Source organism: Tursiops truncatus, chromosome 18 (genome assembly GCF_011762595.2).
Source record: "Tursiops truncatus isolate mTurTru1 chromosome 18, mTurTru1.mat.Y, whole genome shotgun sequence".
Lineage (NCBI taxonomy): Eukaryota > Metazoa > Chordata > Mammalia > Artiodactyla > Delphinidae > Tursiops > Tursiops truncatus.
The window spans coordinates 33,095,330-33,118,686 of record NC_047051.1 but is presented as its reverse complement, the minus strand read 5'-3'; the positions used below and the strand labels follow the sequence as shown (position 1 = coordinate 33,118,686).

Sequence of the window (23,357 nt, the reverse complement as noted above, 5' to 3'; positions counted from 1 at the left end):
ATATCTGCTTTCATTTGTCTTGGGTAAATAACTAGGAGTGGAATGACAGGGTCATACGATGGGTATATATATGTTTAACTTTTTAAGAATCTGTCAAACTGTTTTCCAAGCAGTTTGTATCATTTACATTCTCACCAGCAGTGTATGGGGGTTCCATTCCTCCACATCTTTGCCAACGCTTGGTATGGAGGGTCTTTTCAATTTTGGTCATATTAATAGTTGTGTAGCGGTTACCTCATTATGGTTTTAATTTGCATTTCCTTAATGACTAATGATTTTGAGCATCTTTTCATTGTCTTATTTGCCATCTGTATATCTTTTTTGGTCAACTGTTCAAATCTTTTGCCCATTTTTCAATAAGACTGATTTCTTATTGTGTTTTGAGAACTCTTTATATATTATGTATACAAGTCCTTTATCAGATATGTAATTTGCAAATATTTTTTCCAAATCTTTGGCTTGTTTTCTTTTAAATTTTCTTAACAGTGTCTTTGAGAAACATAAGTTCTTAATTTGATTAAGTACTATTTATCAGTTTGTTCTTTTATGGATCATATTTTTGATGTTATACATAACAACTCTGTCTAAACACAAGGTCATGAAGATTTCCTGTTTTCTCCCAGATCTTTTATAGTTTTTTTACATATTAGATTTAGGTCAAACAACATTTCTCTGGTATTCTGCCTTGCAAAATCTACCAACCCTGTCTTCCCTAAGCTCTCCCCTCTATCTCTCAACTCACAGAGACTGACAGGTACCACCTGGGGTCCTCCTCCCTTCACCATGGCCTTAAAACTTCCTCCAGGCAGTAAGCTGAAGCAATTGTAAGGCTCACCCAGTTGCTTCTCATCTCTCAAGAGTCACTGTACCTTGTTGCCCATGTCCAATGTCTTGAGTTCCAATGTCTCATGTATTTAGTCCAGTTCTTTATGTGTTTCAGGCAGGAAGGTAAAGCCTTCCTCTGCTGCTCCATCCTGACACAAGCAGAAATCCTGTGAACTCGAACTTTAACAAAATTGCCTTTCTTTTGTGACGAAAGGGCAAGAATATGACACCTGAAGTTGGAATATGTCACCACATTCCACTAACTTTGTTCTTTGCCTATAAACCTCAAAGCGTTTAACAGCCTGTGAAAATTATGGGTATTTCTGTATCTCTTAAACCAGATGACATAAAAATAGGTATCAAAAAAAAAAAAGTTCTGTCTGCCCTTTCATGAGGCTACATTTCCTTACTATTGCTGTTCTAAATTTATTTTTTTATTTTTATTTTTATTTTTTTAAATTTTTTTTCTGTACGCGGGCCTCTCACTGTTGTGGCCTCTCCCGTTGGCGGAGCACAGGCTCCGGACGCGCAGGCTCAGCAGCCATGGCCCACGGGCCCAGCCGCTCCGCGGCATGTGGGATCCTCCTGGACCGGGGCACGAACCCGTGTCCCCTGCATCGGCAGGCGGACTCTCAACCACTGCGCCACCAGGGAAGCCCCTAAATTTATTTTTTAAAAAACTATCTAGACCCTGCAAGATGGGCAGCTAGTCTCTCAAAGCCTTTTATAAAAGTTTCATTGAGGTTGAGCCCAGCAATCTCTGAACTGAGTCATTATATGACTTCAGTTAAGATCATCCCAATGTGAAACTAAATATGATGCCATCATAATTCTCTCAAATTATAATGTCTATGACTCTGGATTATATAATGTGGACCTGACAATACCAGCAAGCAATGTCTTGATATTTTTAACCTACATGGTCAGTCTAACCATGGTCATAAAATTGACTTTCTATTATCTGGAAAGAAGGCAGATGGAAAAATTAGCAAGGAAAAAAGACCTCACCATGTGCCAGAAGAATCCACGCTACTGCCCAGAGAACACCCTCAGATGACTCAGAAAAAATCTCATAACATAAGAAGTTTTAATACCAGGATTTCTACGTTCTGGATGGGGGTGGGAGTTCTCCATTATGCAGACAACCTGCCCTCTTGGAAAACGGGGGCTGAAAGAGCCTGTCTTCGTTTTCAAGTATTTCCCTAAGAGTTCTTTCCTTTATTTGTATCCTTATTTTTAACTTTCCATTTTCCCTTTGACCGCTGTTTCACCCCATGCTCTTGTGGGCAGACTCTCTAATATAAGCAAATAAACAACAAAACAAACAAATAGCACCTCTTTAAGCCCCATATTCTCTAAGTAGCAACTCAGTTTTTCCTGGTTATTTCTCTAGCCCAGAAGGATCCCAAATCCTTCAAAGCAGTCACTGTGCTACTAGTATGTTTCATACCTGTGCTCTCAAAGGAGAGAAATTGAATGAGAAGAAAAAAAATGTTCCCCAAATATGTCTCTTTCTCATTCTTGTCATTTCTCAGATTAGGAAACACTTAAAACTAATTAGTAAGCTTTGCTTTGAGAATGCAAGAGACCCTTTCAGAGGCCTCTTTTACTGAAGCAGTTGATTATAACCCTACGTTCTTTTTTTAATTCCAGTTTTATTGAGATATAATTGAAAAGCATTGTGTAAGTTTCAGGTGTATAGCATAATGATTTGACTTACATGCATCATGAAATGATTACCACAGTAAGTTTGGTGAACATCAATCATCTCATACAGATATAAAATTAAAGAAATAGAAATATTTTTTCTTTCTGACAAGAACTCTTAGGATTTACTTTTTTAACAACTTTCATATATAACTACAGCAGGGTTAATTATATTTATCATATTGTACATTACATCCCTAGTACATATTTATCTTATAACTAGGAGTTTATACTTTTTGATCACCTCATCCAATTCCCCCCAACCCCCTTCCTCCCTCTCTGGTAATGACAAATCTGATCTCTTTTCTTATGAATTTGTTTGTTTTTGAAGTATAATTGACCTACAATACCATGTTAGTTCATGGTACACAACATAGTAATTTGATGTTTCTGTACATTTCAAAATGATCACCATAATAAGTCTAGTTACCATTTGTCACCATACAAAGACATTACATAATTATTGGCTATATTCCCCACACTGTACATTTCACACCCATGACTTATTTATTTTTTAAGTGAAAGTCTGTACCTCTTAATCTCTCTCACCTATTTCTTTCCTCCCTCCACTCCCATCCCTTCTGGCAACCACCTGTTTGTTCTCTGTATCTATCTGAGTCTGTTCTCTGTATCTATCTGAGTCTGTATCTATGTTTCTCTTTTGTTATGTTTATTCATTTGTTGTGTTTTTTAGATTCCACATATAAGTGAAATCATATGGTCTTTGTCTTTCTCTGTCTCACTTATTTCACTTAGCATAATACCCTCTAGGTCCATCCATGTTGTTGCAAATGGCAAGATTCCATTCTTTTTTTTTTTTTTTTGCAGTACGCGGGCCTCTCACTGTTGTGGCCTCTCCCGTTGTGGAGCACAGGCTCCGGACGCACAGGCTCAGCGGCCATGGCTCACGGGCCCAGCCGCTCTGCGGCATGTGGGATCTTCCCGGACCAGGGCACAAACCTGTGTCCCCTGCGTCGGCAGGCGGACTCTCAACCACTGCGTCACCAGGGAAGTCCTCTCCTTATTTCTTTTTAACTACTCACTTCTTACGTCATAGGACTAAGACTATTATTTTTGTCCTATTAAATTAAGAGTTTGTAGTTTAGACGTACTGGTTCTCTGTAATGGACATTCTGGCTGCTTTTTCGACACCTCTCCCTCTCCTTTCGGCAAGTATCCTGATTTTCAGATATATATCCTCTGCCTCAAATCGAATATGCTTCCAGGAAAGCAGATGGCCCCCACTTGTAAGGGTGGGACACTTGGATCAGGCCTAAACTAACCCACAGACCCTTGCTGAAGTTTCTGGTTCATAGGTTGAAAAGTCACACAATACAGGTAAATGTGGCCTGAGTGTGAAAGCTTCATTTCTCTTCTAAGTGCACTTCTGGAAGGGACCCCAACCGCATCCCTGGATTTAATAGCTCAGGAAGCTGTAGCCATCCTGGGCTCACATGGGGCAGCCTGCTGTAGAATGCTTATGCCAGAGAAAGCAGAAATGAGATGCAAAGAATCAGGATCTTTCATGACAACTCTGAGTCACTAAATTAAACCAGCTGAAATCTACTGTGCTTCTGGTAGTGAAGTCAGTCAGTACTTTAGTGTTTAAGCCAGTTTGAGCTGTGTTTTCTGTTATCTGCAACCAGATGCATCTTAAAAGATCCACTGCACATTTTATAAGGAAGGGAATGCCTGTTTTTCAATCAAATTACATTCATAGAGTGCTAAAACAACATATACAAGTTTTGAATATTTTTTGCTGTCATATTTAGTAGTGTTACCATACTAAGAACTGCTATTTGGCTTCAGGTTGTTTTGTAAGAAATGTGGCAAGCTGTGTAAGTCAGTTTATTCTGTAATTACAGGGAGGCATCAGTATGCTGTAATTGCCATTCTACAGAAGGCAATTAGTATGGGGTTAGTACCAGATGAACAAGAAAAATAACATTCAGCAAATAAAACATACAGCAAAACAATGTATTTAATAGTGCGCTGGTTTTATTGATGGCAGAAGAAAAAATTCTTTCACTTGTAAAAGGTATTTGCTTAATTTATTGTATTTTTCCCCCCATTCTTTATGTGGGTTGAATTTTTGCCCCTAAAATCTGTCTTTTAGTTCTCCAAATAATAATATCCACCATGGCTCCATCTTATTCTGAAGGGCAAGTAGGAGGTCTATCAACAGGTTTTGACCAGGATGTTTCAGTCAACAGCTCCTTTCTTCACAAAGACTCTATTTAAAAAGAGAGGAAGAAAGTGAAACTGGACCCTCAAATTGACTTTTCCATACGCAAGATACACTGCTGAAACTTACCTGTAAATGTGAAGTGTTTGTGTAAGTATCAATAGATCACAAGTAGAGCAAATTGGACACTGTTAATTCATAAACATACTGATTTATAAATAAACTGATTTATAATTTCTATAAATCAGTATGTAAACAAAAAGCAAAATATTTTAAATAATTTTTTCTTCTAGAAATTCTTAAAGTACATCTCTGTCACTGTTAGTCTCTCTATTGCTAGCATGTGCACTTCAGGAATTCGGATTAACTGAGTAGAGTTTAACAGAGGATGACCTAAAAAAGATGCAGTCTGCCAATGCACTTCTACCCCCATTCTACTCACCTCCATTTCCCCTTTGAACACCTTTGAGCTGGTTTAGTCTCACAAGTAATTTACTTGAGTCTGTCGCCTCCCCCTGCCTGCCCCCCACCTTTATCAGATACCACTCTAGTAGAAACACTCTGGATGGTGACAACAGAAAAGGCTGAGAGAGGTGGTGAGGGAAGCCTTGTTTGCTTCAGTCCTATTTCAGTCTCATGGATGAAAGAATGGTTGGGCAGGGATGGGTAGCATTCCCACGGCTGCATTCAAACAGCGCAGAAGTCTTCTGAGGTAAATAGTCTCCTGATTAGAAAATAAAGAGCTTTGGGTACTATTATCCTCACACGATGCCTATCCAGCTGGCATCACGGGGTCCTGTAATAATAGCTATCTTCATGGCAATCACTTCCCTGACCTTGATTTGAAAAATTTTGCAAAAAGATGCTGATCTAGATTGCCAAAAAAAAAAAAAAAAAAAAAAAAAAAAAAGCCATTTAAAAATCCATCTTTTACCAGTTACAAATGGTGCTAAAACCTGGACCTTACAAAATAAACAAAGTCATGGTATTTATATAGTAGTCTATGCTTAGCTATTGGTTTCAAGGTTTCTGGTTAATATGCAAAACTGTGAAGACTACTCTTTCATGAAACAAATAAGAAACTAGAAATAAAATTAAAAGTGAGTCACCATTTATTAAACCACTTTGCATACTTAGCCTTAACCTCCATGGCACTAGGGAGCTTCCTGCTGATGTGTGTGACAAGGTCTTTCTACACAGGTCTGCCATTTCTCTCCTTTTACAGCAGGACATGAGGCTGTAACTCTTTGACTGGACCAGTGCAATAGCTTCTTAGATTCTTTCCCTCCTGGTGTTGTAATCCATCCTACATCCAACAGCAATATTTATTTCTTTTTTTTTTTTTTAATTGAGGTATTGTTTACAATATTGTGTTAGTTTCAAGTGTACAGCAAAGTGCATCAACCATATGTATACATATATCTCTTTTCTGGACTTCCTTCCCATTTAGGTCACCACAGAGCATTGAGTAGAGTTCCCTGTGCTATATAGGAGGTTCTCATTAGTTCTCTATTTTATACCTAGTAGTATATATATGTCATAACAGCAATATTTCTTAAGCTTAATTTTAATCATATAATTCTTATTCAGAAGTTCATGATAGCACCGAACACATCAAAGTCAAACTCTTAACGTGTCTAAAGCCGTACTCTTCTGCCACCACCAATAACTGGTATCTAATTCCTAGGACTCCAATAATGTCAGAGACCTCTCCAAATGCACATAGTTCTGGTCATTTTCATTGATTAAATAACTATGTATACTTTCTCTATCCATATATGCTCTTATCTCTAAGTTGTCTGTAACAATGACGAGCCCAGGAACTAGAGGTTTTGGGCCCTCTCTCCCCTCAGGGGGTGAATCTGACTTGCCAGCACTCTCTCAGACCTAGGCCTATTTCCCACATTGCCCCCAGAGACCTCCTCCTCCACTGAGCCCTAACTCCCAGCTATCTCTTGCTTTTGCTAAGCACTGATGTTGTCCTTAGTACCAGGCTCAAGCAGAATCTAATTCCCTTTCCACTTTGGGGGAAGTATATGAGTATGTAGGGGTGGGCGGTGGTGGCGATGGTATAGAAGGCTTGTAAAAAACCTTCTTAGGATAATGAAAGAATGTAAATTACACATCAACAACTTTAAATCTTGGATTTAATACATTGATTTAAAAAACACTTACTTCGCAGCTACTATGGGTCATTCATCACCTAGCAAAGTACCCAAAACATAAAGATTATGACTACGAAATTATGTTCTTTAGAACTGATAAAAGAAAGTGTCTTAAGTGTTTCTTACTATCTTGAATAATTTTAAATAACAAAATCTTACAAAAATTTCAGCATATATTAGAATTCATGCTTATATTTGCTGGAAGTCAAATGGCTGGATACAGTGGATATCTTCTTTTTAAATGTTTAAGTTAAATGGAAACCAGGAATGAGGAAATAAAAACAAAATACACTACCAAATGTAAAATAGACAGCTAGTGGGAAGCACAGGGAGATCAGCTCCATGCTTTGTGACCACCTAGAGGGGTGGGTGGGATAGGAAGGGTGGGAGGGAGACGCAAGAGGGAGGGGATATGGGGATACATGTATGCATGTGGCTGATTCACTTTGTTGTACAACAGAAATTAACACAGTATCGTGAAGCAATTATACTCCAATAAAGATGTATTAAAAATAATAAAAAAATAAAAGGCCTATGCTAAAAACCTTTCATTTAAAATTATATCTTAAGAAAAAAAAGTAATAAATATATCAACTTAAAAAAAAAGAAAATAATATATTCAGTTGCGTGACAAAAGCAAAAAGTATAATTTTTATTGCTGAACCTCCCATTCAAAGATAGTATATTTAATTCTACTTCATAATTTTTCATAACATATGTTTGAACTAAGTACAAAAATGAATAAATAAGTTTTTTCAACCAAGATCACATGTGTCTTACTAATTAATTTTTAGAGTAAATTTTGCAGTGAGGTTTTTCTAGTGATACCATCATGGGACTGTCCCCCACCAAAATTAATTTTCTTACTGTGAGGATTTCCATGTCAACAGTATAATCCAAAGCAAGCATCTGGGAAAGATGGAAGTTTTAGCTCAGGGAACATAGCGAACCACTTAGATTGTAACGTTTTAGTTGATTAGGAACAATTTGCACTGTACAAGATTGTAACGTTTTAGTTCATTAGGAACAATTTGCACTGTACAGTTTGATACGAATAAGCTACACTTACCCCAGGGCTATGGTTTATAATTTACTTTTAAGCAGTGTACTCTTTTTCAAAGGAAATTTTTGATGGAACTCTAATGTATAAAACATATGAAAGACACTAAAGAAGAGGCCAGAGGACTGAGAGTTCTACCCATTGGCTACACTCTTACTCACGCCCACCATCTTCTCTCTACTTCTAGCCCTCCCTTCAACAGCCCTAAGGCACCCTTGAAGAGCCCTAGAGTCCTGCATCCACTGTCCTAGAGCAATCAGAGGGTTGAGAACCTTTGGCCTCATTTTAAAACCTGTTTTAAACAATTTAGAAGACCCTGGAAAGCTAACAGGGAATTCTGTTTTCATTTACCTTAAATAAGATTTAATTATAAGCACACTGAGCTTATTTTAAAAGTGGATGTTCAACCGTGCACAATGTAAAGTTGCTGAAGTCCTTACGTATACTTTGATTCTGCTTTGGTCAATTCTTGCATGCTACAGAAAAATGCCCAAAGTCAAGAAGTAGCTCTTCTGTGATACTGTGGGCAAAAGGTCACGTTTGTTTACTTGACAGCCTTGTATTAAGTGCAAAGAAAAACCAACGATAAGAGGAAAAAGGTGCTACACTGGCTTACTCGGGTAAATCAGAAGTCAAATAGCATCAGGTTTCTGCTCCAGGCACACTATTACATAAGGAGCAAAGGGCTAGAAAATACAGGAAAACATTTCTTCATTTAGGATGACAGAACTAATTTTTAACCAATGAAAGAGCTTTGGGGAAGCTGCAGGAGATGTAAGACTCTGGAACAGTGCTGTCCAGAAATATAATGTGAGACATACGTAATTCTTACTTTTCTAGTAGCCACATTAAAAAGTAAAAATAAACAGGTGAAATTATTGTAATAACTTTTTATTTAACCCAATCTATTAAAATATTATCATTTTGATATATAAATAATAAAAATTATTGAGTTTTTTTCAAACTAAGTCTGAAATCTGGTATGCATTTTTTATTTATAGCACATCTCAATTCAGGCTAGCTGCATTTCAAGTGCTGAACAGTCTTGGCTGGTTTGAGAGTCACACAGTAGGGGACAAATACAATGTGGATAACAGCATTATCAGAATGAACAGCTGAAATAAGGAAATAAGGAATTGGGAACAATTTCTTAAAAATTCTCAATAGTCTTGCTACTAAGAAGAGACTAAGAAAAAAGATATAAAGTCTAAAATAGTCTTATGTGATGTATAACAAAAGCTGTAACGGGAAAACTCTAATTATTAAAAAAAAATATTCAAAAACCCTGGCATAAGGAAAAAATAGAAATGTTACCAAAGATGGTGAAAGTATTTCTTTCTAAAAACATATTAAGAAGTAAGGTCTTTGTTCATCAAAATGAGAATGTCTTAGATTGGTCCTATAATTTGCTGACTTTGTTATATTTCTCTTCCTTCCTACTGAAGATGATTTTCAGATACCACCTCTCTTTCTGAAACTCTAAGATGAAAGTTTCTGTACTGACAGCATAAGGCCCCCAAATTACATCTCAATAAGCAGTCATGTTGTCTTCATCCAATTCCTGAAGATATATATGAAACATTTCCTCTTTCTTAAAAAGGACTGAAATCAATTAAACAAAAAATAAACTCAATTACCCAGGTTGATAATTATTTAGTCCTTTGTTTTCTTTCATCTTCTTCCTGCTTTCAAACCTATAGTCATTTCACTGATTGTCATCACCTCCAATAGAAAAGAGTAGGTATAGAGAAAAAAGGGGATTAGGGATAGCATTTGCAGGGAAAGGTTTGGAGAAAAAGTAGTTTGTAACTATGGTATTATATTAAATACTTTATAATTGAAAGTAGCTTTAAAACATTAGTTTTCTTCTATTACAGGCAAACCCCAGAGATACTGAGGGCTCAGTTCCAGACCACCACAATAAAGTGAATATCACAATAAAATAATTACCCTAAGTTTTTGGTTTCCCAGTGCATATAAAAGTTATATTTACACTATACTGTTGTCTATTGAGTGTGCAATAGCATTATGTCTAAAAAGCGATGCACATGCCTTAATTAAAAATACTTTACTGCTAAAAAGTGCTAACCATCATCTGAGCCTTCAGTGAGTCATAATCATTTTGCAATAGTAACATCAAAGATCACTGACTACAGATCACCATAACAAATATAATAATAAGTTTGAAATATTGTGAGGATTACCAAAATGTGACACAGAGACAGAAAAGTGAGCAAATGCTGTTAGAAAAATGGCACTGATAGAATTGCTTGATGCTGGGTTGCCAGAAACTTCCAATTTGTAAAAAATGCAATATCTGTGAAGTGCAATAAATGAAGCACAATAAAATGAGGTAGGTCTATATGTTATTATGAAATATTATATATATATAATATATATTATTATATATAATAATATATTATATATAACTGGACTTATATATTTAACATGATAGTATCTTTCTTTACATGGAAAGCTCCTCACAATGTCAACTTTACCTTCTCACATTAGGTCCGAGCCCGGGGAGGTTGGTAGAACTGCTGGGTTGGCCGAGTGGATCGTCTTGGCTGGCCATCACCTCCTCTACGGAATTCAAGAGTTTGGTCATAGGTGGCTTCTTCTTCCTATTTGCAAAGAGTAGTGATTTAACATGTTCAAAACAGTTCCAAGTTTCCTACATTAAATACATTTTATGGTCCCCATTTTGATATACCCTCTTAGAAGCTGCCCTGGGATTCACATCTGTCAATTTTTATAATAGTAGGCGGCAGGGGGAAGAAAAAAAAAGGCAAGGACATTGTTAAAACTCTTTTGGTCCTTGTTAATAGAAGGATGAAATTTATAGTAGTAACATTAGAACCAAATTTAATTCTAGAAAAGGAAACTATTTCCACATAATATTATGGTTATCTCCTCAAATGACTTGACACAATGTGGTGAAAACACAGAAAAGCGAGCAATGTAATACAATTTTAATTGAATATTTGGGCTTCTAAATATTTCCAGGTATTTATCATGGAAAGGGGTTTTAGTAAGATATGGAAAAGGGATTGAGGAGCCAGAGAATGTTCACCAGCTGTTTGTCCTCATCTGATGAAATCTCCAACATCGTTAAGAACCTTACATCTAGAGACAGGAAAAAAATAATGGATTGGAATGAGGAGAGAAATACAATTTCCATATAAAGAAAGCTTCATGCAAGACACAGCAATCACCACAGTAAGACGCAAACTGTTTTCTTCTCATATTCTTTCTTACTAAGGGGGTAGAACCAGCAACTCAAGGAATGGCATGGATAAATTAGTATAAGCAGAATAAACAGCAGAAACAGTATAGTTAATTACAATATTTGAAAAGGACTTAGAAGCAACAGAAATGTAGCCAAAAGCCACACTGGTTTCTTACTGAGTGCTGCCACGCTGTTATTTTAGTGTTTTAAATTAATGCAGCTGTGAAGTATGTTCCCTTCATAGAGAGAAAAAAATTGGCTCTCATTTTTGTTTATGAAAGAAACAGTATCTATTTCAAAAGCAGAGTTTAAATTCCAGCTGAATTATCAGAGCACAATAATTTGCATGATTTAGGAAATTTATCCTATTTCTTCCTATTCCTCCTTAATCGTTGAATCTTCTGTCCCAAAAGATTGCTTTCCTTTGACCCTAAAAGCAAATGGAGTTATATGAAAGACTGAGTTCTATTCTTTAATTTTTACAGATCAACTATTGCAATTTTACTTGATGCAAGTAGAAAGATGCTATGATAATTTGATCAAATCCTATTATTTAGAAATGATATTTAATATTTGGCACGAACATATCACTCATTAATAGGCATTCTCCACAGTATTCTTAAGAACCGTTATCTCCATTTTATATAAAGGACACTGAAGTCCAGGAAAGCTTTGTGACTTTGCCCTAATACTTCGAAGATAAATCTGAGTTTTGATTCAGACACTGCTATTTAAATCCTTACGTCTCAGTCTGCATGTAAAAGAAATAAACTAATTGCCCAAAATTAATGATCACCCTTAAGGGGTCATCATCACCTAAATAAGAGAATAGAGAAATCTGACAATACATCTGTCATAACTCAATAACAACATTTTAGAGACAAACTTCCAGATTAGTTCTCCTTTCTCTATGCCCCTTTCATTAATAATCAATCTCAAAATGGTTAGAAGTATCAGATATTATGTCTATAATTTAGTAAAGCAATCAAGATGGAGGAAGAAAAATTAAAGTGCTCAGAAAAGAAGAGAAATATTTTTTTATTAATATGGTCACTGCTCTGAATGATTATTGTCAAATCTTATAGCTAAATTTGAAAAGAAACTATTTTTATGATATATGACATTTGCAACTGTGCATATTAACTGAGAAGGATAAAAATATGTTTGCTGCTGTAGAAGGTGAAGTAATTATTCTAGGAATTAGAATGGAATATTATTATTCTCCACACCCAGCTGCAAAACTGGTTAGAGGACATCTAAAAACCTATATACTTTATCAATAAAATATAGTATTAAAGGTAGGACACTACATTTACTGAGTGAGTGACCTGGATTTATATAATAAATGTGCCATTGCTATTTGAAAAACTATCTCTATTGTTTAAAAGAATCTCAGACTATACTAGCCATAACCGATTAAATGGTTTTATAGAGATGACCAACCATGAGATTTCTTTGACATTATTTGATGTCTTCACAATCATTTTATACAAAATGGAAGCAAAAAATAAAAATAATTCTGACAGCTTGGTTTTCAGTTGTCAAAGGCACAACCTTGCTCTTTTAACTTTGAAATATTCTTCCCACAGAGTAGTCGGGGGCAAACCTGGTTACCCACAAAAATCACTTCATACAGTTTAGAGCTAGTAATTTTTAGCACTGAATAAGCACCCCTTTCCATATAACACACAGCTCAATTGGAGTCATATTTGAATGAAATTTATACCTTTATCTTCTTCCTTTAGTTTCACTACTCTGTAACAGCTTTAGAACTAAAAAAAAAATTAACTTCACAGTTCATGAACATTTAAAAAAAATCTGACAGTATTTTGAGCTGGCACAGTCCTGGAAGGCTATCTGGTCTGTCCCCTTAGATTTGACAGATGAGGAATCTCTAAACCCAGAGAGGTGATTTTTCCAAGTCACAGAGCTCACTAGAGGAAGAGGCCAGACCAGGGCCATTTTGTTTCTAACTCAGACAAGGTTCTTTAAAAGATTGGTGATAACGTTCACAAAAATGGAACTGACCAATGCCATCTTCAACAAAGCTTTTGAGATTTAGAACCATTTTATTGGGACTCAGATTTTTGCTCACCATGCTATCAGATTTACCTGGTTTTAAAATACCAAATAAATAATCAAAATGTGCCCTCTTTTTATGCCAATATTTAGTAGTTTATTACTCCTTTTAATGAAAAGATACATATTCAATAATCATTGTGACACCAAACATGAATGAAGTGATATGTTGAAAGGAAAAGAAGAGTCACAGCACCAATGCAAAAAGGAGATACACAACTTCACCTATAAAACACATTTGACGGGTCACAACTACACCTTTCCTGCATATCATTTTTAGTCTCGATAGCACAAACTACATCTTGAGTGAGAATACAGACAAATACATTATTTCCTCATTTATAAATGAGCTGTTGGAAAAGCTCATTGTAAATCAGTTACTTCGAACCTGGAACATACTTCAGTAGGAGGTCTGAAACACATTTAAATACAGGTCAGGTTCTCTGTTCCACAAATAAAGGTGATGTGCAGCTAAGCATATAAACCACCACTCTAAAGAAGGTGGTGGATCTGGTGGTTCTCAAATGGGAGTGATTTCCCTACACCACAGTGTGGAGGCAGGGGAGGTAGCCAATGTCTGGAGACATTTTTGGTTATTACAAGCTGAAGGAGTAGGTGGGGGGAGTTGCTACTACATCCAGCAGGTAGAGGCCAAGGATGCTCTCTAGGCAAATGGAAGAGGAGGAAACTTCCTATTCCTAAGTGCCAGGACAGCCTGGAAAATAATTCTGAAATTCAGGAAGTTTGGGTTTGCCACCCTTTGCCTTTTCCTTTTCGGATATTTCTTCTGCCTCTGTCTCTAATGCCTAAAAGCTGTGTTTATGGAACTTCTGTGGGGAGGTCTCTATTCGCTGACAATACTATGTTTTCCTCTGCTTCAGCAACATGTTCATACTTACTTAACTTACTGAATTGCCTTATCTTACATTACCATTTCTTCAGCATTTTTGCACAGCAATGACTTTGTAAGGAGAAAACGATTATTGATTACTGGTGGGAGTAGGGAACAGGGATGGCAATTCTCTTCACAAAAAACTTGGAAAAACGTACTGATATTGTCACCTCTAATAGCTACTTTGTGTGAAATTTAATAAAAATTTTTCTAGTCAGTTCCTTTTAACAATTTGCACAGTAGTCACAAAAACACAAGCCAGCATACAAAATGTATACAACATACCCTCAACAATAATCCTTGAACTCTGAATATTTTGAACACTGAAATGAGTATGAAATGATATGTACTCTTAATGAGTACATATCTCCTTGAGTGATTCACGTATGAACTACTTATGAATTTCCAGACCACATTTGCCTGTCTGGTTAACTTGTGTAGTCAGTTTATAGAAATAGCAACTAATTTTAATATAAAACCTAAGCAAACAATAATTTTAAAGACAAACCTGCTTTCCCAAAACATCATGTAATAAAGGCAAAATAGGGACAGTAAAAAGATCATTGGTTGCCAAGGGTTAGGGGGGATGGAGGGATGAATACGCAAAACACAGGAAGATTTTTAGGGCTGTGAAACTATCCTGTATGATACTATTATGGTAGATACATGTCCCAATACATTTGTCCAAACCCAATGCACACCATGAGTGAACCCTAATGTAAACTATGGGCTCTGGAAAATAATGATGAGTTAATGTAGGTCTATCAATTGTAACATATGTACAACTGATAGATGGTGGGGGATGTTGATAAACGGGAGAGGCTATGCATGTGTGGGGGCGAAGAGTATGTGGGAAATCCCATACCCCTCTCAGTTTTGCTGTGAATCTAAAACTCCTCTATAAAATAAAGTCTAAAACAAACAAAAAAAAACAGGCTGTAAAGTAGGCCACATCAGTGGGATACTTTGCGCCTCATATATTGCTGATGTGGTAGATATTTGATGAAATATTTGTTGACCTGCCTTATTAAAATGGCACATCTTGATCCATTCAGAGTCTTCCTGTGGTTATCCGTAACTAAAATATGAGAATTAAATTTCTTTCACCCTTGGGATGCCATCAGCATTAATTAATGTATGAAAACCACTTTGAAGATTATTGAGCTCTCTGAATTGGCTCTAGGTTGTATATAGTTTTGAGTATACCTTGGATATTCATAACATTTCCTCTTGGTTTCCACTGGAAAACTCTGACCTTCGATTTTACTTTTTAGTCCAAGTAATGAAATAAAGTACCTCTGCCCCATTCAAAAACAAAAATTCATGTAATGGATTCCAATAGTAGAACTTAAAATATTTTAAGTAATCTATTTTAGATCAATTATACTAATATTCTATTATATTAGAGCAACTGAAAATTGGAGAGTAATAAAGTAATTGAAGATTATGGAAAACAGCTGTGCCTACAGGAGTCAAGTATTATGATTAACACTGAACCTTAGTTTACCAATTATTCTTGTTTAAAAATATATTCCAATTCCATATTTACAACTCCACCACTAAATAAACTGGGTCTGTCTGTGGTAGCCTGGAACCACAGAATACAAAACAGATAGTTTTTGTAAAGAACAGTTAGTCCAAAAAACTAAGAAGCTATAATTTGCTCAGGTAATTAGTACCATAACCTGAGTTAGTTGGTCTTCTGATTCATAGTCCTGTCTGCCCTTCACACTATGCTTCCAAGTAATGAGGACAAGAAATACAGACACAGTGAATGCCAGAATTGGAAGAGGATTTGGGGATAATCTAATTGAGCAAATTTAAATTTTAAAAATCATCATCTATTTTTGGGGTAAATGTGACACTCTTCTTTCAAATGAAATTTTATACAGAATTCCAATATAAAATAGATGGGCTCAGGTTACAGTGGGTGTTTTTACATGTGTATGTAAGCAGTATCCCCTTGGCTTTCTCTTCTTTAGTTCTTCCAAGTTCTGTAAGCCCTAAAGCACAAAAACTAAAACCCAACCTGGTTCAACCTCTGCTGTACACTAGGAACCAGCTAGGTTGAGTGGCTTGATTAATATAAGAAAATGAACTGCTGAAAGAACAGGAACGGGAACACAGGCCCCTGACTCAGTTCAGAGACCGTTGTCTTTGCGTTTTATCACAGGGAAAATCTAAACCCTGCTTTTGACTTCTATGAATTAAATTTCTCATTTGACAATACAAACTCACCTTCTATACCTAAATGGGGAAAAATAAAAATCTCAGCCTTCATTAAACATAAGCAAAATAAGCAAATTTTATGCTAATAAACTAATTTATCTGTTTTTGAAACTTTGAGTGAAATAAGATACCATTTTAGAATAAAGTGTAATGCAGAATTATAATCCCTCTTTCCCGCAGAGCAGCTCTAAGATAATCTGTTTAATATACCACGTCCGGTAATAATTTATTTTAACCAAATATTTTGTGGCAGAAAAAAACCCCACACTGCAACAAGTAAAAGAATGAAATTAGAACACTCCCTAACACCATACACAAAAATAAACTCAAAATGGATTAGAGACCTAAATGTAAGACCAGACACTATAAAACTCTTAGAGGAAAACTTTGGAAGAACACTCTTTGACATAAATCACAGCAAGATCTTTTTGATCCACCTCCTAGAGTAATGGAAATAAAAACAAAAACGAACAAATGGGACCTAATGAAACTTAAACGCTTTTGCAAAGCAAAGGAAACTACAAACAAGACGAAAAGACAACCCTCAGAATGGGAGAAAATATTTGCAAATGAATCAATGGGCAAAGGAGTAATCTCTAAAATATATAAACAGCTCATGCAGCTCAATATTAAAAAAACAAACAACCCAATCAAAAAATCAGCAGAAGACCTAAATAGACATTTCTCCAAAGAAGACATACAGATGGCCAAGAGGCACATGAAAAGCTGATCAACATCACTAGTTACTAGAGAAATGTAAATCAAAACTACAATGAGGTATCACCTCACACCAGTTAGAATGGGCGTCATCAGAAAATCTACAAACAACAAATGCTGGAGAGGGTGTGGAGAAAAGGGAACCCTCTTGCACTGTTGGTGGGAATGTAAATTGATACAGTCACTATGGAGAACAGTATGGAGGTTCCTTAAAAAACTAAAAATAGAATTACCATATGACCCAGCAACCCCACTACTGGGCATATATACCCAGAGAAAACCATAATTCAAAAAGACACATGCACCCCAATGTTCATTGCAGCGCTATTTACAATAGCCAGGTCATAGAAGCAACCTAAATGCCCATCGACAGACAAACGGATAAAGAAGATGTGGCACATATACACAATGGAATATTACTCAGCCATAAAAAGGAATGAAATTGGGTCATTTGTAGAGATGTGGATGGATCTAGTGACTGTCATATAGAGTGAAGTAAGTCACAAAGAAAAAAACAAATATCGTACATTAATGCATATATGTGGAACCTAGAAAAATGGTACAGATCAACCGGTTTGCAGGGCAGAAACAGAGACACAGATGTAGAGAACAAACGTATGGACACCAAGGGGGGCAGTGGCAGGGGTAGTGGTGTTGGTGTGATGAATTAGGAGAGTGGGATTGACATATATACAGTAATATGTATAAAATGGATAACTAATAAGAACCTGCTGTATAAAAAAATAAAATTTAATTAAAAAAAACACACTGATTCAAGACAAGAAACAAAATCGGATTCAAAATCTAACTACTAAGCAACTGGTCCAAAATGCATGGCTGAGAATATAATGGTTTTTTTTTTCTTCCTTTCACTGCCATTTTAATAGAAAAAGAATATAAACTTCTATATTACAAAATATATTTCATATTTTTTTCAATAGAAACTTAAAAAACACTAACTTTATAAAATAAATGGATGTTTAAAAGCAAATTCCGGATGGTACTGCATCAATGTGGGGAAAAAGTGTATTAGGGTACAAATACCCATTTGACTATGGCTACAAAGTATCAGTGAATACAGAGAAGAAATTCCAAGTGAATAGTGTTCTGACCGCTATGATCTTTTGATCTCTATACCACCTCACTTATGATTCAGAGGCTGATCTGCGGATCAGTTCCCCCAAATAAGCAGTGATTGCCTTCAATCTATTATTAAAGTTTTGTTCTATTTCCACTTGCCCTCAGGCCCAGCCAAGGACGCCACCTGGTCAATATTAGCATTTCTTGGAAGAAAATAAATGATATTATTAGTGATCTTCTGGGAAAGTCTGAAAAGTTTCTAAGCCATCAGGAGACATCATGGTGCTGATGTCGAAGGTCTCGGCGGTGGTGTAGTGTGGTCCTCCCCAAGGAGGGCTGAGAAACACGACATCAGCCTTTAAACGAGAAGCCAGCTGCAGGAAATCTCCACAGATGAACTCAATCTTGTCCGCTACCCCATAAATTTCTGCATTACTGTGAGCAAGATCGATCTTAACAGGATCAATATCAATGGTGATCACTCTCTTTCCTGTTAAGGCAAACTGAATGGTATTTCCTCCAACTCCACAAAATACGTTGACTACGGTGTCACACTGGAAGGACGGGCTGACCCTGCCAGCAATGTGCTCAGCGATCTCGGGTGTAACTGAAAACCAGCCCTCTCTGTCTAATTTAATCCCATCGTCAAAGCGGGAGAAGAGCCTGTATCTCTGGGCCCAGTACTTTGCCAGCTCGGGCACAGCAGTGATCTCAGGAGGCAGACCAATTCCCTTTCTGTTCTTGCTCTTCTTCTTCTTCTTTTTATTTTCAGCTTCAGCTTCTACCTGAAGACGGTCTGGTGCAGCCTGGGTGGGGCAGTCACCCTCATCTGTCACTGCTGCTTCTGTGCTGTCCCTGTCAATTTTCTCTGTTCCCACTTCCCCAGCTGAAGACATGGCACGACGCTTTCCAGGTTCTGGCTCACTCGTCTCCAGTGGGTCATCCCCTTTTTCAACAGACACTTCTTGTTCCTCTGAACCACTGCTTGTGCAGGTATCTTGAACGTTGTTATGAGAAACTGACTCCTGCGATGCTTCCTCATCCATTGGTTCATTACCCATTTTAGGAATTTTTCTACCTTATTCAAAGTTTTGCTTTTCTTGAAAAGAGTTTTTCCTGGCTCTTCAGTGAAGAAGATGTGTTTGTTTTTCATATTGATTTGTCTTCTCATGTCCAAGTATTTTGACTTGTACTTCACATTCTTGTGTGGATACCTGACCCGCCGGTGACTGAAATGTGAAATTCCACCATATTTTTGTCCTGAGCCATGCTTGAATCCTAGAAGGGAACCGTCGACATCAAAGTCTGAATCCGGGTTTTCATCAATGTTCAGTTCGTGGCTCCTCTTGAATTTGCTTGGCTTCTGTTCAGGTGGATCTTTGCCACTCTCATCTCCATCAGTGCCGATGAGGTGTGGTCTGTCTGTGATTGTGTTTGCTTCTGATGACTCTTGTGAATCCTGAGCTGGTTGGCTTGTGCTTCTGTTCCCAGACAAGCTGCTTTCCTTGCTTCCTCCATTACATGGTTCACTTTGGCCCTAAGCAAGGCATTCTCTTCTGCTGTCCATCACAACTCACAGAAGGATCTAATCGGCTCTGTTCTACATCCTCTGAATTCAGACTTATATTACTAAGTCCATCAAGAATTTCATTATGATCTTTATCACTTGAACTAGAGCTTTCGCTATCCATTGATGAAGATGGAGAAGAAAGTTCATCTGCTTTCGTGCGATTTTCGTCTTTCTTATTGTCAACTACTGTTTTAGACACACAAGTATCTGTATCACAGCTTTGTGAAGCATCAAAAGTCCAACCCTGAGCTTCCCAATACTGAAACTGTTCCAAATAATACCAATACAGCTGGCTATAATGCTGCTCCCATTCCGCCTCTGTATTAGGGATGTTCCAGGGTTCTGAGGATGGCGTCTGACCTGCATGCTTTTCTTGCCAGCTTTGCCACAGCAGTTCCCCCCGGTATTCCTTCCAGTACTTCTCCCAGAGCTCCGTAATTTCCAGCTTTGGAGATAATGTATTTTCAGCAGGAAGATTCTCACCTTCAATGTCTTTTTTGGTTCGAAGTTTACACCTTCTGGTGTTCTCATTCTCAGATGAAGATGGATCATCTGAATCTGAAGCCAAAATGTCATCTTCCTCACATTCTTGTCTCCAAGATTCTCTCTTAATTTCATCTAAGTACTTCTTTTGATGTTTTTTCTCTTTTTAAACTTTGTTTCTAGTATTCATAGATACCTCAAAATTCTTATGTGCAGACACCCTACCACACTGAAGTGGCAGTCCCATACTTCTCATGAGTTCAGCCTCAGAATCAAGTTCACTTTCATTTGGGTCTACGTCTTTGCTGTCACGTGACTCTGCAGTGCCCTGGGGACGACCACCTTCTTCCTCTTCTGTAGCTTGCTCTCCTGCACTGTTGCCATCGTCTTTAACGTAGTAGCCTTTTAATCCCAAACTGCACAATTTCCGATCTTCCACAAACGCCCTGGAGCAGAGGCAGAGGATGCAGGAGCCCTCCCGCAGGTCTTCAAGGAAGAGACACATCTCCACCCCTGAGCTCCACTTCTCGCAGTACGTCGTAGTGCCGCAGAGGAGGCGGCCACGCGGCAAACGGCGCCGGAAGGCCTCCCAGCCGCTGTTCCGCTGCTGGGGACCGAGGGGAGGACTGGAGGCGCGCCTGGCTGCCAGGGAGGAACGGCAATACAATGTTTCAGGAGAACTCTGAGACATTTCACTGTGTTCTGATATTCTCTTTTTAGAAAAGAGGATATTCTCTAAAGTTACATAAGAATTAGGTAAGGATTATTGATGATTCTATCAGATATTAGGAAATCATCTGAATCCCTACCTCAAGGGTTTTATTCTGTACTCTGCCAACTAAAGCACTACCTAAATAAGACAACTAAACTTTAACATGGAAGAAAACTGGATGTTTCAATGACAGTTAAAGCAAATACAGTACTATCCACCATTGTCTTTCCTCTAACATCGTTAAGATCTTCTACTATTTAATACAAAGTAAACAAGCTATTTTTGGCAGCTTAGACACTCAAGAAAATGCAACTCAACATCAAAAGGCTGCATCCATATTTCAACTAGGAGAATATAATACAAAAAAGAGACTAGAAAATGTCACCCTTTTCAAACTTCAAATAATAAAAGTACTGATACTCTTCCATCAAAAACACACCCAACTTTCTTTAAAACTTGGAATAGAAAAAAGGGGAATGATTATTCTACTATGTGCCTGGCATTTTATCTCATTTAATCCTTGCAACAATGCTTTGAATTACTTAATCTCATCCTTCTACAGATGAACAAGCTAAGGCTCAGAGTAACTTACCCAAAGTTATGTAAGTGGCCATGCTTCAATAAGACCCCTGGGCTGTCCACTCCAAAGTTCTTTTCATGGCATCACATAGTGTATATTTTACATTTCTTGCTTCAGACAGTTTTGCTTATTTTTTTCTAATAGCTGGCTAAAGATTAATTTTAAATAAGTAGATGGCTTCTGCCCTGAGGCTAGTATAAACATTTAATGGTCAGCATCTTTGTTGAAATGCCATAGTGAAGTCCAAAGAATGAATATATGATTTGTAAAAATGTGTACCTCTCTCCAACTCATTTCCTCTTTTAAAGCTAAAGGTTAAATAGATTCCAAAGCTTGTCCAGAAGTCAGGGTAGGAAGCATATTTCTGCTCCAAAAGATGCCAATCTACTCAGATTCCCTTGAGAGATACCTTATCATGGCATTGGTATTTAAGACCTCAGTCTGTTAGGTCAGATCTTAGTCTGAGTTTAGACTCCGCCACTTCCTAGATGTGTTACTCAACTTCTCTACATCTCAGTTTTCTCACATAGACAGCACTAATCAACTCATAGGTTTACAAGGAGGATTACATGAGATAATACCCAAAAAGAGTTTAGCAAATAAGCCATATACGTTGTCTATTATTCTGAATTAAGTAATTCTTTGACAGTAATATATACATGCTCACTTCAATTGAACTATCAAGACTCACAGATTTTGCTAAAAATCAGGTTTGCTGTTAAGAATATTCCTCAAATTGCTTTTGTCAGATAAGGAAAGTGGAAAAGCCACTGAAGAAAATGAAAGAGCCAATGCAAGGAGAAAGACTCTTGTCACCTGCTTGCCTTTTATTTCTTCAGAAATTTGAAAAACATCTATACACAAAAACTAATGATTTCACATTATAAATCATTCCATTGTTACCACTGTTTTTGTTTCTTTTAGGAAGAGGTCTTCTTTTTTAATTATAGAGAAAAAGGGCAAATAAAACAAACAAAAGGAGAAAATTAGCAAAGACACATTACTGAAAATGATTAATCAAAAGTTAAAGATATTATTTGCTTAAAATATGAATATTTTAAGAAAAAGCTAAAAATAAACGTGATTAACCTCTTTGAACATCTTGCCTTAATACCAAGACCATACCCTTAAAATTTTATCAAATGTCATAAAAAACAGAAACACTATTTAAACAGCAGAGGTATAGCAATGATGATTAATAATGAAAAATGCTTATCTATGCCTGTTGATATGTTTTCAGGTGATTGCCTATAAATTACCCTTGCAAAAGCAACTGCTTTCCCAAATATGCTAATTGAGCAAATATGTTTTAGAATATTTTACGGTTAAAACTTATGAGCACTAATCACAAGTGGTTAATCATTTCACTCCCTCATAAGTTATACCATTTTTACATCTTAAATTTGTAACTAATACAATATACTTTAAGAATGAATTAACTAATTCTTTCTCTGAAAGTAATAATTACCACATCATAGTGCCAGACTGCTTTTTATTCTAAAACAGTCAGCCCAGTACATTTTATGTAACTGACCACTTGAGACAAGTACTTATGGTGTGCTTCAGTGACCTGTAATACAGGCTAAAGAAACAGAATTAGAAAAAACAACTCCATGTCAAATTGATAAAATACAGGCCAGATCTTTGCTATTAAAAAGTACTGAGTGTTGGAGTAGGGAAAGGAGACGACTTGACATGCTTTATATAACTTTAAGAAAAGGTTTGCAATATCTAACAGTACAGAAAATAAAATCATTTGCTAATGTTTTCACCCCTAAGGAACATAAGATTGACAGGAAAAGAATTAAAATTTTGAATCTTATAGCAGCTATCTATAAGATTAT

General features: G+C 36.8%; 1 protein-coding gene and 1 pseudogene across 3 annotated transcripts in view; both read right to left on the bottom strand.

Moving 5' to 3' along the window:
- Positions 1–4,508: 4,508 nt before the first annotated feature.
- On the bottom strand, positions 4,509–22,598 carry LOC109550213 (trimethylguanosine synthase pseudogene; annotated as a pseudogene).
- The window catches only part of TDRD3 (tudor domain containing 3), a 201,881-nt gene continuing 183,032 nt past the window's right edge, over positions 4,509–23,357 (bottom strand). For 2 of the 3 annotated variants that reach the window (XR_012327696.1, XR_012327697.1), the window contains one exon: positions 10,497–10,566. Coding sequence is in view for 1 of the 3 variants with exons in the window: in XM_019936451.3 (XP_019792010.2) it covers positions 10,450–10,566 (117 nt within the window). In the remaining 2 variants the exon portion in view is untranslated. Of the gene's footprint in view, positions 4,766–10,440; positions 10,567–23,357 lie in introns of those variants that run through there. The other variant, XM_019936451.3, reaches the window with a different exon arrangement.